This window comes from Balaenoptera acutorostrata, chromosome 1, assembly GCF_949987535.1.
Source record: "Balaenoptera acutorostrata chromosome 1, mBalAcu1.1, whole genome shotgun sequence".
Lineage (NCBI taxonomy): Eukaryota > Metazoa > Chordata > Mammalia > Artiodactyla > Balaenopteridae > Balaenoptera > Balaenoptera acutorostrata.
In genome coordinates this window covers 159,575,278-159,593,030 of record NC_080064.1, presented here as the reverse complement: position 1 = coordinate 159,593,030, position 17,753 = coordinate 159,575,278, and the positions used below count along the sequence as shown (strand labels likewise).

The following is a 17,753-nucleotide window of genomic DNA, read 5'->3' as shown; positions in this document are numbered from 1 at the left end:
CTTTCTCGAGTTGCGGCGAGCGGGGGCTACTCTTCGTTGCGGAGCACAGGCTCTAGGCACGCGGGCTTCAGTAGTTGTAATCCACAGGCTCAGTAGTCGTGGCTCGAGGGCTCCAGAGCACAGGTTCAGTAGTTGTGGCGCACGGGCCCAGCTGCTCCGTGGCATGTGGGATCTTCCCAGACCAGGGCTCGAACCCACGTCCCCTGCATTGGCAGGCGGGCTCTCAACCACTGCTCCACCAGGGAAGCCCCTGTAGTATTTTTTAGTGTATTTCTTTGTATAGCTTTACAATGGTTGCTATGGTATATACATAACTTATCATAGTCTACTGGTGTTGACATTTTACTAGTTTAAGTGAAGTATAGAAACCTTCCCTTTACATCCCTTTACCCTCCCTTGTTTATAGTATAGTTGTCTTAACCATTTCCTTTATGTATGTTGATACCTATATAAGTTATAATTTTTGCTTCAAACATCAAAACTCTAGAAAAAAATATTTAATTTTTTAAAACCCTTTTCATTATTCTTTCTTCCTGATGTTCTAAGAGTCCTTTTATTGTCCTTTCTGCTTAGAGAACTTCCTTGAGCTGTTCTTTTAGGGTAGATCTGCTGGTGACAAATGCCTTGATTGCCCCTTTGTTCTTGAAAGCTAGTCTCTCTGGATGTAGAATTGGGGATGACAGTTCTTTTCTTCAGCACTAGAAAAACTGTCACTTTCTTTGGACCTTCACGGTTTCTGGTGTGAAATCTGCTGTCATGTGAATTGTTGTTCCCCGTAGGTAACGTGTCATTCCTCTTTCTGCTTTCAAGATTTTTTTCTTTGTCTTTAGTTTTCAGAAGTTTGTGTCTTGGAGTGGATTTCTTTGAGCTCATCCTGTTTGAAGTTTGCTTAGCTTCTTGAGGTTGTGTGTTTTATATCTTTTGCCAAATTTGGGAAATTTTCAAACATTATTTCTTTTTTTTTCATGTTTATTGGAGTATAATTGCTTTACAATGTTGTGTTAGTTTCTGCTGTACAACAAAGTGAATCAGCTATATGTATACATATATTCCCATATCCTCTCTCAACCATTATTTCTTCAAATACTTTTAAGCCTTACTCTCTTTCTTCTCTCCTTCCAGGACTCTGATGCCATGGATATTAGATATTAGATCTTTTGTTATAGTCCCACAGGTCCCTGAGGCTCTGTTCGTTTTTTTCATTCCATTTTTTCTCCTGTTGTTCAGATTGGGAATTTTTTATTCTGTCTTCCTCTTTTCCATTGGCTGCTGAACCCATCTTTTGAGTTTTTTATTTCAGTTTTTATATTTTTCAGTTCTAAAATTCCCATTTGATTCTTTTCTCTATATTTCTATTTCTTTGCTGAGACTTTTTTTTTCCCCATTTGTTTCAAGCATGTTTGTAATTGTTTGTTGAAGCATTTTAATGATGGCTGCATTGAAATCCTTGTCGGGTAATACTAACACCTGTGTCATCTGTGTGTTAGTATCTGTTGATTGTCCTTTCCTAGTCCTTTGGCTCTTCTGGAGACTTTTTGTGTGTGCCCATTGATGCTAATGGGTTGTTGGCATCTCCGTCACCCGGTCCAGGATGTATGAGGCAAAAAGAAAATATGAGGACCTCACTGCTGTGTCGTTCCTCATATCCTGTAGTCCCGAGACAGTCTGTCTTCTCTTTACCTTTTTGTGTTTGTTTTCTATATAATGTTCAGGATGTTTAACTGTACTTAGCAGGAGGAATTAATTCCTTCCTTAATTCTTTTCTTAATTATTTTAAATGACAGATACCTATCTGTACTGGTTCGTTTATACTATGATAGTGCTACTTCTGGGACAACTTCAGAAAGCTCAACTACTCCTCCCCCTCCCCCAAGGGGAAGAAAACCTGTTTTTTGTTAAATCAACACTTAAGGGCCAGCTGATTTTATACTTTTCTAAAATGTTTGAGTCTCCCTTTTTTCACTGAGCCACTTGTACTGTTATCTTGAACTGTTAAGAGCTTCTATTACTAGATATGAAGATGTCATGAAAACATTCTTTTTTATTGATTAGTTAGGAAAGCTTGTTGTGGATTTGAGTATATGTTTAAAAAATAAAGAAGAAGAAACGTTGGTGACCCATGCAGTTAGGGCAATAAGTGAGACTCATGCATTTTTATCTGTAAGGGTGGTATGATATACTTTAACTTAGAATATGTGCTAAGTTACCCTTTTTCCTTCTCAGCTGGAGTCGAGATGGTCATAAGCTCGTGAGTGCTTCCACTGATAACATAGTGTCACAGTGGGATGTCCTTTCAGGCGACTGCGACCAGAGGTTTCGATTCCCTTCACCCATCTTAAAAGTCCAGTATCATCCGCGAGATCAGTATGTTTAATCTGTGCTATTCTCTCCTGGGGTGGGTCTAATTCTATCTCCAGGCTCATGACAATTTCAGTTTAAGGTTTTAGGATGCAAAAGCCCACATCTCTTCAAACCTCTTCTATATAAAATAATCTTTCCAGATTATCTGGATCTACTGAATAGATTTTAAAGAGACTGTTGTAGTATATAATTAAAAACTGGCCTATGTTAATTAAGACTTCAGAAATGGGCAAAGGTAGAAATAAGTATAATAACTGTTCTTTACCTGGGGTTTTCCTCCAATTTGAATTTCTTTAGTACGGGAAACAGTTCACTATGAAAACTATATTTAAGAAGAAGAGCTACCCATCATTCTATTACTGAGATATAACTATTTTCATTTCTCTAGGTTTTCTTTTAGTCAAGTTCTCTTTAAGTATAAAGTTTATTGTATAGTGCTTCATAACTCACAAAGCACTTACTAGCTCACAAAGCATTTGTCTATTAGATGTACACAAATATGTATTTTTACATAGTTTTAATTGGTATTTTGCCTTTCACTTTATTTCATACATATTTTACCAGTTTGCTACATCTTCATATTTATTTTTAATAATTACATTTTATCTTGTCAAGGTAAGATCTCATAACTTTACTCAGTCATTTCCCTATTATTAGGAATTTAGAGTTTAGGCTTTTTCACTATTTTAAATATGCTTGGGCTGGGAGAGTTGATGAGGTAGTAGATAGGAATTACAGAAAAGAGCAGAGAGTCAGCCTTCTGATATCATAGCAACAGCCAATGTACTATTCATATTTTTAAACAGGAACAAGGTTCTCGTGTGTCCCATGAAATCTGCTCCTGTCATGTTGACCCTTTCAGATTCCAAACATGTTGTTCTGCCCGTAGACGATGACTCCGATTTGAACGTGGTTGCATCTTTTGATAGGCGAGGAGAATATATCTATACAGGAAATGCAAAAGGCAAGGTAAGCCTAGAAGCTTAGAAGCTGGTGAAATACGCATCAGTCATCCTGTGCATTGGCTCATTTCATGTTTGCTTGTTCTCCTTTCTTTGAAATTTCTTTTATCCCTTGACTAAGCATGCCTCCTGCCTGTGGCAAATATAGCCTATTTTTCTCTCATGCCTTAATAATTTCTGTTCTTTGGATTTAGAACAGTCAGAGGTTATTTGACCTAGAGAAGGATGGGGGTCCTTTACTGGATGCTAGTAATGAAAGGCCATTACTAAATTATAAAATTTAAAAATCATATCATCAGTGGAATACTGCTGATAAAATATCTGATATCTTGGTCTGCAAATATTGTACACTTTAGGCTAGCTTAATCTATAGTTTTGTGTAGTAAGTTGGGTTAGGTGAGCTTTAGGGTCCTTTTCAAGCTTATTAGAGTTTGAGTTTCATTGCACTTTGATTTTTTTTTTTTTTTTTTTTGACTGGGACGTATGGGCTAGTACAGTTTCATGGCTACTTTAGAGAGTGGCAGTTTTTTTTTTTTATTGTGGTAAAATGCACTTAACAAAATTTACCGTCTTAACCATTCTTAAGTGTACAGTTCAGTGGTGTAAAGTACATTCACATTGTCGTGCAGTCATCACCATCGTTTATCTCCAGAGCTCTTTTCATCTTGCACTCACTCACCTAGTACTTACTAAATAATAACTTGCTATTTCCTACTCCCTTTCACCCCTTGGAAACCATCATTCTACTTTCTATCTCTATGAATTTGGTTATTCTAGTACCTGTATAAGTGGACTCATCCAGTATTTGGTTTTTTTGTGACGGGCTTACTTCACTTAGCATAATGTCCTTAAGATTCATTCATGTTGTAGCATGTGTCAGAATTTCCTTTCTTTTCTAGTCTGAATAGTATTCCATTGTATGTATGTGTCACATTTTGTTTATCTGTTGATGGATACTTGGGTTGCTTCTACTTTTTGACTCTGGATAATGTTAAACATTATCTTTTAACAATAGGTTAAGACACTGTCCTTTAATTGAAGAGGTAAAAGGCAATAGCAGTTGATCAAGTTGAATACATGGGAATAGAGATATTCATATTAATATTTTCACCCAGTCTTTGCCCAGTTTTAGAAACAGAAGCCAAATCTAATTACTGTAAGTTATCAGAATACTTATTATTTTTCTCTTTTAAACTTTAGATTTTGGTCCTAAAAACAGATTCTCAGGATCTTGTTGCTTCCTTCAGAGTAACAACTGGAACAAGCAATACCACAGCCATTAAGTCAATAGAGTTTGCCCGGAAGGGCAGGTAAGTGAGACCTGTCTTTTTAGAGACAGTTTTAAAAGTGAGTAGAATGCAAAAATACGTTGAGATTCACAGTTTTTGTGTATATTATCCTTAATTTTTTTTAAAGTTTACTTAAAAAATAGTTATAGAAACTGTCACTATCTGGTTGTTAAGTTGATAAGATTTACTGCTTTGAGCCAGCAGTCACATCTTATCGGGAGGTTAACAGGCAGTTCCTTTACAGGAAAGATGTCTGAGTGGTCTGTGCATAGAACCAGAATGCCTGGCATGTGGTGAGCACTGGGTAAAGATGAGCTGCTATATTATAATCAGAATTGATGTCACAGAATTCACGTAGTAACTGCACTTTACTTACATAAAACCTATTTATTTACCCTTTTAATTTCAGATGTTTTTCTGATGTTTGATTACCCAGCTAGAAGTAGATTTATGTATCAACAGAAACAAGAAGGAAATAGGTGTCAGTAAGAGAAGTAACAGTCATCCTATTTTGTATGGGAACCACCATACATACTTAGAGGACATTCACGTTCAAATTCTCTTGAAGCAAGAGACAGTTAGTGAAGTCTGTAAGAAGGTGGTAAAATAACTTGTATTTTAGACAGGTTTCCAACACTCAGTGTTATCACAGTAAAAAATTGGACAATCCAGAATGATATATTTAGTTTGTTAACTCATTAAGAATGTATTGTATATAAAGCAGGCCAGAGGAATGAAGTATTTATATATATTTAACTGTAACCTTCTGAATTCGGGAAACTGGTTTCAATTTAGAGGTTTTGGATTTTAGTCAAATACTGCTGATTAGTTTGTGCATCTAGGGTTCAGGGATTACACAGGAAGGGAAGTAAAGCGTTTTCTCACTTCACGTTATATTTTGGCTTGGAAGGTGACAGGTAGATACATAAGTAGTCTAGTCTATTACTTAGATTTTCACTCAGTCTCTCCCTGATTTGTTAGTTGTCTTATGGTACTGTTATAAGTAACTGGTAGCTATGGAAAATGTTAACAGGAACAGATTCTGACCTCTGGTGTTGATATTTTTATCCTTTCTGTAGTTGCTTTTTAATTAACACAGCAGATCGAATAATCAGAGTTTATGATGGTAGAGAAATCTTAACCTGTGGAAGAGATGGAGAGCCTGAACCCATGCAGAAATTGCAGGACTTGGTGAATAGGTATGTATCACAACCTAGAAGAATATGTGGTAATTCATGGCCTGGGGTCGGGTTCCGGTTCTACTTGGGTACTTTCTTTGTCCTTTAGGACCCCATGGAAGAAATGTTGTTTCTCTGGGGATGGGGAATACATAGTGGCAGGGTCAGCCCGGCAGCATGCCCTGTACATCTGGGAGAAGAGTATTGGCAACCTGGTGAAGATTCTCCATGGGACAAGAGGAGAACTCCTCTTGGATGTAGCTGTGAGTAGGATGAGAGGTTGCTGTTGTTACTTATGTAATACAGAAAATCTTGGATTCATTCTTAGAACTGATTTTTCTTTGCTTCATTAAAATTTAGTGGCATCCTGTTCGACCCATCATAGCATCCATTTCTAGTGGAGTGGTATCTATCTGGGCACAAAATCAAGTAGTAAGTATCTTTCTGGTTTAACCGCTTTGAAGCTAGATACCCTTTCCTTTTATCAAAGAACTTTACAACTAGTAAGCCCAAAATTACCTTTTATACTTTCTTTTCCATATGATTCTTCTAATTAAATAGTTCAGTGCATCTAGTTTTGCTTTATTTTAATGGTAAGGTCTTGGTCCAAAGTCAGTTTACCAGCTCTGTTTTCAGGGAGAAAATCTAGTGTACTTCCTGGTACGTTTTTCTGTTGCTCATCTGAGATAGAGTTTTCTTGTGCTTTTCTTATTTTCAGCTCAGTTAGCTTCTGTTTTACATCTTGGTTTTATTTTGAACACCGTTAATTATATTTGTAATCAGTGTACTCATAAGAAAACGTAACATTTTACCTCAGAATTACATCTTAAAAAGATTAAAGAAGGCAGTTATTTATGAAAGAACCACAGTTAATAACATGGAATGTTTAAGATAGGAAATGCCTTAAGGTAGTGAAACTGTAGATACCTAATTTTTATTATCTGCCAAATTTGATCTCAGAATTTTGAGTCTTGTTCATGCTCAATCCTTTAATTTATATCATTAATGTCTAGGTTACAGACCGCTGCTTTCTCATACAGTTAAGTAGTATATTTTGTTTGTGGCATAGGAAAATTGGAGTGCATTTGCGCCAGACTTCAAAGAATTGGATGAAAATGTAGAATATGAAGAAAGGGAATCAGAGTTTGATATTGAAGATGAAGATAAGAGTGAACCTGAACAGACAGGTAATATTTCTCAATTGCAGATAGTATTTCCCAAAGGAAAAATGATTGTTTTACTCAGTACTCATTCTTAATTTGTGTTGAAAATTCACTTCAGCACTTAGTCTAATTTTTTTTTCTAAGCTTACACAGTTTTGACAGTGTTTTTTGAATATTTATTGGTAAGGCATTGACTCAGGGCTTACATGGGCATTACTAGGACTCAAGCAGCTCTCTTAACGTTTCACTTTGTATTTCCTGACTAATTGCAGATGATTAAATGAGGATTTGCATGGGGCACGTAACAAAGCCACCCACACGCTGGGTGCTCAGCTGCTGTTTGAGTATTGTCACTCCTTTGTCAGTAAGGTGAAGGTAAAGAGCGTGGGCTCTGGAGTCAGACTGCCTTGGGCAGAATACTTATTCTGTAAACCTAAACTTCCTTTTCTGTAAAATAAGGATAACAATAGTACCTGCCTTTTCGGGTTGTGGGGAATAAATGAGATAATTCACGTAAAGGGCTCACTATAGTGTCTAGGCCATAATGAGCATTCAAATGTTGTCTTCTACTATGATTATGATCGTGATCATTGTTATTTTTATCTCTTGGCTTCTGAACTTCTAGATAGGAACTTACTTGAGAATAAAGATTTCACTTTATAGCCCCATCGTTGTCTAAACACAGGGCTTTGCGTCTGGCAGGGGTTTGTGTGTATGAATGCTTAATGTGCCCAGTTGGCACTGTCAGCTTGAGTAATTAATGCCACGGGTCATTGACTGCTGGGCCATTTGATGGTGTCAGGAATCAGGGAATTGGGATTGAAATTAGTTCTCTCCAGCTTGAAAGTGCTGGTCCTCACTTCTGTGATATTAGATAACTTACATGCCTCCTGTGTCTTAGGAAGACCGTCAGGGCTGCAGTATATTCTGGATTGTATTAGTGTTATTGGACTGTGTTGTACGAAGCCTTCCCAAACTTCCACAGAAGTTGTTTCTCCTTCCCGTCTCCTTGGCACATTGCACATACCTTTACTGTAGCACTTACTGTATGGAACTGAAATTATCTGTGTGTATCTGTCTCCCTAATTAGACTTCTAAAATTTTTACTGAAGAACCGTTCCCAACTTTCTGGGGGATTGCTCTATTCCCGGTGCCTAGCGTGTGGTGGAAATTCAGCAGATATTTGCAGAACGACTAAGTAAAACGAACTGTTTGGTTTTCCTCCTTTGTTTCTCCTGGATTTCAGTTTATGAAAACCATAAGCTATATGTAAAAAGCAGTTTTCTACTTCTTCTCACACCTCTGCTGTGTTTTTGTCCTGCAGGGGCTGATGCTGCAGAGGATGAGGAAGTGGATGTCACCAGTGTGGACCCTATTGCTGCCTTCTGTAGCAGGTGAGCTGCCGCCGAAGGCTGGGCCTGGGGTGCTCCTCCTCCTCAGTCTCTGGTTGTGCTGCTCAGTTCCCCGGCTCTTCCTTCAGGCCCATCTGCCTTTTACCTCAAAGAGATAACTCCTCTGGTGCGCAAGAAATCCCTTCCCTTCTCCCTTGATAGAAAAATCTTAAGAAAGTGAAATAATTTGTTTATGCCATTTATTTTACTACTGATTTTATTAATCTGATCTCCTTTTAAAAAATTTTATTTATTTATTTATTTATGGCTGCATTGGGTCTTTGTTGCTGTGCGTGGGCTTTCTCTAGTGGCGGCGAGTGGGGGCTACTCTTCCTTGTGGTGTGCGGGCTTCTCATTGCAGTGGCTTCTCTTGTTGCAGAGCAGGGGCTCTAGGTGCGCGGGCTTCAGTAGTTGTGGCTCGCGGGCTCTAGAGTGCAGGCTCAGTAGTTGTGGCGCACGGGCTTAGTTGCTCTGTGGCATGTGGGATCTTCCCGGACCAGGGCTCGAACCTGTGTCCCCTGCATGGGTAGGCGGATTCTTAACCACTGTGCCACCAGGGAAGCCCCTGTCTGATTTCTTTTTATTTGTCTTGGCTTTCTTGAAATTTTAGATCCATACCTGTTGCTTATGGTTAGATGATTCTGCCCTAGAGGAAGGGTTCATGGTTTAAGCAACTTTCTCCTCTTTTTTCCTATCCCTTTTCTGATCCTGTTCCAAATAGTGATGAAGAGCTGGAAGATTCAAAGGCTCTATTATATTTACCCATTGCCCCTGAGGTAGAAGACCCAGAAGAAAATCCTTATGGCCCCCCACCGGATGCAGTCCAAACCTCCTTGATGGACGAAGGGGCTAGTTCAGAGAAGAAGAGGCAGTCTTCAACAGATGGGTCCCAGCCACCTAAGAAGAAACCCAAAACAACCAATATTGAACTGCAAGGAGTACCAAATGATGGTAAGAGCCACATTTTCTCTCCCTCACCTGACAGACGCCACTCTCCAGCACAATCTGGTAATTTCCTGTTTGGGTGATTTTCCTTTAAAGGAATTTTCCCATGAGTCTTTTTTATAGTGCTTTACAACTTTGTAATAATTTCATCTGCTTTCACTTCTCTTTTAAAATGGGGAGATTCTGCTCTCAGTACTTTGCCTAAGATGACATACTTTAACTCTTCTGACATCTGGCTCAGTTTGTTTAAATATCCTACCTCTCCCACAAGATTCTCATTAGGTAGTAAAGTACTAGTCAGACTTGGACAACCTTAATTCTTCCTACCTACTTTTACAGTCTGACTCTAGAAGCCTTTTTAATTACATGGTTGAGTCTGGATTCTTACCCTGGTCTGTCGCGTACCAAAGCCCATTCCCTTTCTGCTCTCACATGCCAGTGTGCACATGTGCATTCCTGTTCTGGCTTGTGTGATAAAGTATCAGTGTGTCTTTGAGCTACCTTTTCCATTTAGAGCTGCTGTGGCTTCGTATGAATCACATAGGCCGTGTGGCCAAGGAACTGTTTCTCATTTAATGGCCACTCTTCTATAGTTTATAATTAATAAACAAAACAAAACTTTTCTTCTTGTATTAGTGGACCTGAGACACAAGAGCAGAATTCTTTGCTCATGGATAGGTGGCATGGCACATGGTCAGTTGGGGTGACGTGTGGATTTCTTTCTGTGCCTATCTGTCCTTTTACAGAAGTCCATCCACTACTGGGTGTGAAGGGGGATGGCAAATCCAAGAAGAAGCAAGCAGGCCGGCCTAAAGGATCAAAAGGTAAAGAGAAAGATTCTCCATTTAAACCGAAACTCTACAAAGGGGACAGAGGTTTACCTCTGGAAGGATCAGCGAAGGGTAAAGTGCAGGCGGAGCTCAGCCAGCCCTTGACAGGTAAGGACACATTGGGAGCACTGTCTGGCTTGCTTCGTGGCCTTGCTTTGTACAGCCCCTGACTCCGTTTAACTGCAGCATTGTTTCCTTCCTTCCCTCCTTTTCCCCAGTGGCAGATATTCTCTGAGTTTTAAGCTACTGCCGAGGGCAGGCTAAACCAGATTTGGCTTAATTCAGTGGCTCTTAACCTTGGGTCTATAACCAGGGGATCTCCGTTCCCTTGGTCTTATGCAAAATATTGTGTGAATATTTTTTGGGGGAAGGTGCCTGTATATTTCACTGGATTCCTGTAGGAATCTGTGACCTGAAAAAGGGTAAGAACCCCTGGTTTAATTCATTTTTTAATCTGTGTTTGCTCCTAGGTTTTTTGTTTTGTCTCAAATGAAAGATCCAGACAGATTAACCAGAAATATGAGCTTCTTTATACAGCCCCTGACTATTTAACTGTAGCATCTTTTTTCTCTCTCTTCAAATTGTTGAAATCCCAGAGGTGGTGTTTTTCTCTCTTTCCGTGGTCTAGAAGCAATGATGGAGTTGTTAGTAGTACTATCACGTTAAGGAAGAAGATGAGGTGTTTTGTTTTTTCAAACAGGAGATTACCAAAAAGACAAACTTTGTAGCTTCTTAATACCTAAGCCTCTTGAAACTTACTGTTTTCTCACTTTTATATATGATTGAGGGATTTTTATTGGAGGATGGAGAGCAGTTTCAATTTCCAGTCAAATACTTGTGAATCTAGGCTAAATGGTCTTTTGTTTGGAAAATAGTAAGCAAACTCAAGTTCATTTCTGCTCAGATATTGTTGGGTTTTGGAAACTTTTTGTTTTGTTTTCTATTTAGGCACTGCTTTAGTTAATACATTACTCTCAGTTTTCTGTGGCTAGGTCAGTAGATTCAGAGGCAGGACTAACAAAATATCAGTGTTTGTATTTAGGTTTTTTTTTTTCCCCCACTTTAAAATTTTAATTGTGTTAATCCAAATGTGATGATATGCAAAACAGAATTCCTTAAGCCAGTTAATCATTGTGAAGATGAATTCTCTTCTACAGAGAAGCTGAAAGAGACTCAATTACTCATCATTTTGAGTATTCTCCCTCAAGTTCACTAGATTTAGACTTTTCATAGTACAACACCATACCATTGGAGCACTAGCATTTTTTTTCCCAGCAACAATATTTATGGTACTCCACTGATAATCAGTTACCACCTCCACATTCAGTCCACTTAGGGCCATGTCTGTATATCTTTAAAAATAGCCTGGAAGAGTTATATGGGCATTGCCAACAAAGATTGCATGTCAGTAATTGACTAATGTAAATAAAAACCATCCTTCCATAACCCACTTCTTGCATAAGCAGATGCCACTATAGAAGAAACAATTTAAAGTTCAAATAGATTTCCCTGGCCCCAAGAGCTGAAGTGCTTCAGGGTGATTTAAAATGTAGGCAAACATATTGAATTAATTGAAATACTCTAAGACATACTTTCCCAGCATCTTCAGAATCTATCTGTAATTAATCATTTGCTTTTTAATACTAAGCATATGGCAAATAAACCATTTGAAGTTTTTAAAAACTAAAATTTTCTCTCTATAATACAGTGATTTCAACTTTTAATTATAGTTGATATGGTCACTAAAAGTTACTAAATATTTTTGGCATTTCCCAAATCGGGTTTTTGTCAAAGGTACCAGGAAGTACTGTTATATTTTACAGCTTAGAGTATAATAGCAGTGGTATTTTTTAGCTATGCTTCAAAAACATCTAAATGAGATGTTAGAAAGTTTACTTAGCCGTACAGGAATGGGCCTTTTTATTCCCTAAAGTTTTCAAAATACTGCATTGAAATGTTGATCTGTGTGTAAAATTCATAGTGTTTGTACATATCAGCATTTCAGAACTCCTTCTAGCAAGACTGGATATCATTATCAATGGCCTATTAGAAGTTTATTCCCACTCACTCAGCTGACAAGGTTAAAAGAGGTACCGACCTCATTAAAGGCTAGAACTTGTGTCTTGAAACAGCAGGGTGCTTCAGACTGGATTTTTATTTTCTGCATTATTGTTATCAGGGACTTGAGTTGGTCAGCCTTAAATAGAGGCAGCTATTTTAACGGCTTCACCCTTTGAAAGGACTAGAGGAGACTTTTACATAACAAGGCCAGGGTGACGATACGCTTTCTGATAACACACAGACAAAACAACTCTAGATTACTGCAAACATTTTACCAACTTCTCATGATTGTCTGCATCGCCTTCTTCCCCGTGTAATCTATACTTCATTCTTCCCATTTTCTCCTTCTCTTGCCTTGGTTCCTTGGCCTTTTCCTGAATGGAAATGGCCAGATCAAACTCCCAAGTGTGCTGAGGAGCAGGATCATTAAGAAATCTGAAAAAAGGCACTGTGGTCTAGTCCTAACCCTTCCTCAGATGGGCTTTCAGCCACTAGCTGCAGTGTGGTTTGGATCTTTATGAAGGCTGTGAATCTGGGGGAGAGTGCTGAAACTGAGTATCATAGAATGCGCCATTAGAAGTCTCAGTTTCAGGACAACCTGGCATATCTTTTGTGTGGGTTTCTTTGGGCGAAGGTGGCGCTTCATCCAATACCATTTTCAGCTTGGAGGGCCCAGAGCAGGCAGAGGCTGGCTGACACATGCTGTTCATTTTCACATGGCTCCCCCAGGCCTCTGAGGTAATAAAAACTCTTATGTCTCATGTTCTTCCACACCTTGGAGAGTTTCAGTAAAAAGCAGCATGCTGTCATTGTGGATTTTCCACCAGATATTAAGAAATGAATCCTGATCCTCAGTGGCTGAGGCTGAACCATCTTCAAAGATTAATTCAGTCTGATGGGTGTATTTGTAGATTCAGTGCTTTGTGGACCTCCCCTCCCCGCAAATGCCTAGAGCCAAATCGTTTGAAGGCAGATTGTAGGTGTAGGCTATTGCTCAAGTTAGATAAATGCCAACTGTTTGTTAATATCTGCAATTTATCAGTTACTGAAGAAACTGTTCAGTAAGCCCTGATAGGCCTGACAAAGCTGCATGTTGCATGTTGCAACAGGAGATTATGCATTTCAGGTGACAGTTGGAAGACACATAGACTGCCAATAGAAGTAATCTAGCCATCTGGAATCTGGGGCTGTAGAAAATTCTTCCCTGTCACACAGCTCATCAGTATTGAACAGTACCAGTGGACCCACATCCACGAAGACACACTTTCTGTGATGAGTGAGGACCCATCAGTGAAGCTTGAGGGTAACCCTGAGCTGGGGACTTTTCAGAAAGTCCAGATCGACATAGCACCATCTATCAGATTCCCCCTGGTTACCTCATTAGATACTCTCCAGAGGGCAGTCCTCAGGATCGAAACTTGAGATGTGAGCAGAACCACCAGTGTCCCGGTTGCCCTGTGACTGCTCAAAGATTGCCCAGAAGTAGGGCTCCTTGGCAGTAAACACCATCGGTAGCAAGTGTGACCAAGTTGTGGTCTGTCACATATGTGGTCTAAAGGCCTTGTGGGATGGTGGGCATGAAGGGAATGGTGTGCACCTGGGTCTGTTGAGGGTGGCAAAGGCCAAACTGAGCAGAGGTGCCACTTCTGGGGGCCGACAGGCCCTGCGCTGATTTCCCTGCCTTTGGCTGCACCACTGCCCTCCTGGTACTGGCCCCCCACCCTGGGCCTCTGAACCATATTCTGTTCACTTGCTGAATCTGATTGTTTTAAATGATTGGTAGGGGCTTCCTCCCCCACCTTTTTGAAAAATGATCAGTTTCTCAAAGACTAATTTATGAATTCCTGCTAAAATTATATTTTTAGATGGCTAGTTGGGTATTCTCATTCTGTGTGGTCTTATTAGCTGACTAAGGTAATGTTTGAAAATTAATATCCAGTGTTTTCTTAGGCCACCCTGGCTTGGCTGCTTTGGAGAGGTACCAATAACAGCTGTTTACCATGAGCTGAATTTTTCTTGATTTTATATTACTGGAGATTTCTGTCATGTTGCGGCTAAATAATACTTGGGGCAGATTTTTAAGTAGCCTGGAGATCTTCTGCTTTGTTGCTGTTTCTGTGTATCTTATCTTGCTCACAGACTTGCTTGCTCTGGTATTGGTTTGTTGCCTGATGCCTCAACAAGCTTCGTTTTTGGTCTGTTCACAGGAAAGAGAGCAATAAAGAAAAAACATTAACTGACCTCAGATAATCAGTATAATAATGTAGCTCATTAGTCATCTTGAGTGCCCATTATTAATGCAAGCCACTTTTTCCTCTTATGAGTTAGGCTTAAAATATCAATGTTGTCTATTTTTAAACTGTTAAACTAGATTGGTCAGAGTACCTGTGGAAACAGAGAAACTAGCCTTAAAGTGTTAAAGGCCCGTTACTGAGTCCTCTGGAGTAGATTCTTTTATCTCACGATTTTTAAAAAAAATCAATTGAAGAGGTTAATTATTACGTTTTATGTTGAAAGATCTGAAAAACTGATGCTTAAATATACTTTTTATCTTACTGAACTATATAAAGTTTAAATTTGATTTTTAACATGTAGCATCCAGGAGAGTTTGTATCTCATAATTTCAGTCTCTTCTCAGGCAAATTGGAATTTATTTTTATTGCCAGTTTTCATCTGTGCTTGAACTTATTTAAAATCAGGTTAAAAGCAAGGTTTATAAGTGGGTACTTTTTTTTTTTTTTTTTTACAACTTGGGCAATTATTTTTAACCATTTTACCTTCAAGTGGCATGTTCTTCCCCATTCCAGATGACACTGGGAGGACTTTCTTCACCTTGTTCTCTTTTTACACTTCCTAGTTAATATTTCACAACAACCCATTTAAGGATGTCCCTCAGAGATTGAACAGCTTCTATGGAGTAATCAGGGAAGTGTTCATTTGATTTTACTATTTAGGATTTTATTTATTGATCAGTTGTTGGCGCATAGAAATGCCGACAGTAGTTTTCATTAACATTTCACCATATTTGGGATTCTGAGGAGCTGAGAGTATCATTTAAGGAAGAAGGATGTTTGGAAAAGGGTTTGTTGCTCACCGTTAATCATTTAGTGGCGATGTAGTCTAGTGTATATGAAAGATTGAAAGAGGCAGTACCCTAGAATTTCCTTTCCTCTACTTACTGCACCTTTTGGAATATGAAGCATTATATGTTAACACCTTGGAGAATGGTTAGAAGCTTGGAAAATGTGTAGAAGTCTGATCATTTTGCCTTTTTTTCTCCCTTTGGGGCAGTGCTGAGAAAAGTACTGAGGGAGGGGGTGGGGTTTGGATTATTTGTTGCTTCAGTAAAGAGTAATTGGGAGTTGGAGTTGGTTTTAACTTAAAGGGGGGAAGTTCTTAGCCCATGTGTGCTTGTAATGCATCATCCAGCATCTGTATTTGTGTTCTTGAAAATAACTGGTCTAAGTTGATGCTAAAAGAAATCTTTTTATTTCTCATCTTTTTAGCAGGGGGAGCAATCTCAGAACTGTTATGAAGGCCCTTGAAGTTCTTCGTTCTTCCCTACTTTGCCATCGTGTGGCCTCTGGACACTGTGGTCAGTCATTTGAGATTGACTTTAATTTAAAACAAAGGCCTCTGTCTTCCACCCAGGAGGTGGAAGGAGTGAATTTTATGTTTGAATGAAGAAGTGAATTATGGAAGAAGAATATATGTCCCTTCCCTTTCAAGCATAAGTCCAAATAGGCTCTCAGGAATGAGGATTTGTGAAGACATCAAACAGGAGTTTTGACTCATTTAAACTTTAATGCTTGTTATGTTGCTGGAGAAGAGATTCCTGTTTTGCTCGTCTGTCTTTACTGTACCCAGCATCATTTCAGCCTGTCATTTCCTATCTCCTACTTGCCTTCCCTCCACAGTGCACGTCCTTGTGTGACTTGTTCTTATCTGAAATTTTGCTGCCTGTATCCTAGGAAAACTTCTGTTGCACATTCTTTCTTCCATTTTTTTTTTTTTTTTTTTTCCATTTTTAAACTTACCCACTCACCAGATACCTCCTATATTTCCATATTGTGTTACAAAGATGGGCAGAAAAGAAAGTGCTGGAAAGATTTCAGATTTTCCAAAAGGAAAGAAAGATAAGAAAGGCCCCCTCTTTTTTAACATACTATAACATTTTGCTCAAGAAGTTGAGCTATAAGAAGGTCAGGTTTTTCTTTGTATTCTTTTCATTGCATGTTTCCATTATTGGTTCATTCTCATTAATCGTGGTTTTTGAAGATAGCTAGTTCATTTGTCTCCAGCAAAGAATCATCAGTAGTTTATATTGCTTTACCTGTACTGGCTTCCAGAGCCAGAAACAAACCGAGGTGTCTCTCAGCAGGCTTCTTTTTTACTGGGGGTGGGGGAATCTATGCAAGGACTAAAATAAAACCGTCCAAAATCAAAGCAACGACAACACAGTTCAAATAAAAAAAAATCAAAGAACCTTTTTTTTTTTTATCATTGCTCATGGACATCTGTCCTTCCCATCAGTCATTGCATTTCCCCTCCTTGTATCCACACCCCTTTTCCTTCCTACATGTTTCCAGTCACTTCCTTTCTGTGAAAGGTTGCTTAGCTTTTTAAAAAAAATTTTAATTTTTGCTTTTGCTGTTCTTTGTATAAAAAGTAGCAGATTGGATGGATGTGTACACTAGGTGTTTGAAATTCTCTGAAAATCCAGAGTGAAGAAACCAGGTGTGGAGGGGCCTCTCCAGCCTCTCTTGAGTAGAGCTTTGAGCTGACTGGAAGTGCTTAATCTGGATCATCATTTTCACAGTATTTTCAAAGGAGAGTTAAACACTGTGCTTATTGCTAAATCTCTGTCAGTTGGTGGTTGCTCCGATAGGTAGCCAAACGAGGTGATTACCTTTTGGATTTTAGCATAGAAATCAAAGTAGAACACATCAGCAAGAGCCTCTTCCATTCCGTCTTTAGAACCAAAACATTCAGTAGTTGAAGCAAGAGCTCTCCCTGAGTCAGTGGCAAAATGTCTATATTTTAAGATGCCACTGCTTTTTCCTCAGATGCTCATTTTGTGAATTTCATTTCCTATTTCATATTAGACCAGTGGTTGAGATTGGTAGGTGGGTCACTAGACATGTTTTTGTTTTGCAGACATTATTTCCATTTTGTTTCTCTTTGTACTGTACAGTGCAGTAGTATGCAAACTGTGTGATACAAGAGGTTTCTGCCTTATTTCCACATGCAGAGTAGCTGGGTGTCCTCTGCCTGAGCATTTGGATGTTCAAGCTCTGTCCATCTCCTAAACTGGCTACTGAGAAAATCAACTTCAGCCCTGTCAGAGTGTCTCTGGCAGCAGCTCCTAATAATTATTTATGCTTTTGGAATTTTTTTTCAGCTCCTAAAACCTTCTGTCTATTTCAGTTTGATTTTCTCGATTTGTACAATATATGCATATTCTCTTTTTCCCTTTTGTCTTCTGCCCACCCCCCAGTGTTTTGTTTTCTAATGTTCTGTAGTTTTGTACGAGATGAGACTTAGCCTTGGGTACTTCTTGCTGAAGCTTTAAT

At 38.9% G+C, this 17,753-nt stretch overlaps 1 protein-coding gene across 5 annotated transcripts in view; it reads left to right on the top strand.

Moving 5' to 3' along the window:
* RBBP5 (RB binding protein 5, histone lysine methyltransferase complex subunit) overlaps positions 1-16,180 on the top strand; it is a 33,306-nt gene extending 17,126 nt beyond the window's left edge. For 3 of the 5 annotated variants that reach the window (XM_057528317.1, XM_007182793.3, XM_007182790.2), the window contains 11 exons: positions 2,224-2,364; positions 3,168-3,330; positions 4,524-4,633; positions 5,692-5,811; positions 5,900-6,053; positions 6,151-6,222; positions 6,860-6,977; positions 8,278-8,347; positions 9,066-9,295; positions 10,036-10,227; positions 15,687-16,180. In XM_057528317.1, coding sequence (XP_057384300.1) covers positions 3,190-3,330; positions 4,524-4,633; positions 5,692-5,811; positions 5,900-6,053; positions 6,151-6,222; positions 6,860-6,977; positions 8,278-8,347; positions 9,066-9,295; positions 10,036-10,227; positions 15,687-15,715 — 1,236 coding nt within the window. In that variant the 5' untranslated portion in view covers positions 2,224-2,364; positions 3,168-3,189 and the 3' untranslated portion in view covers positions 15,716-16,180. The remainder of the gene's footprint in view (positions 1-2,223; positions 2,365-3,167; positions 3,331-4,523; positions 4,634-5,691; positions 5,812-5,899; positions 6,054-6,150; positions 6,223-6,859; positions 6,978-8,277; positions 8,348-9,065; positions 9,296-10,035; positions 10,228-15,686) is intronic. The other 2 variants (XM_007182791.2, XM_007182792.2) reach the window with 2 other exon arrangements.
* The last annotated feature ends 1,573 nt before the right edge of the window (positions 16,181-17,753 follow it).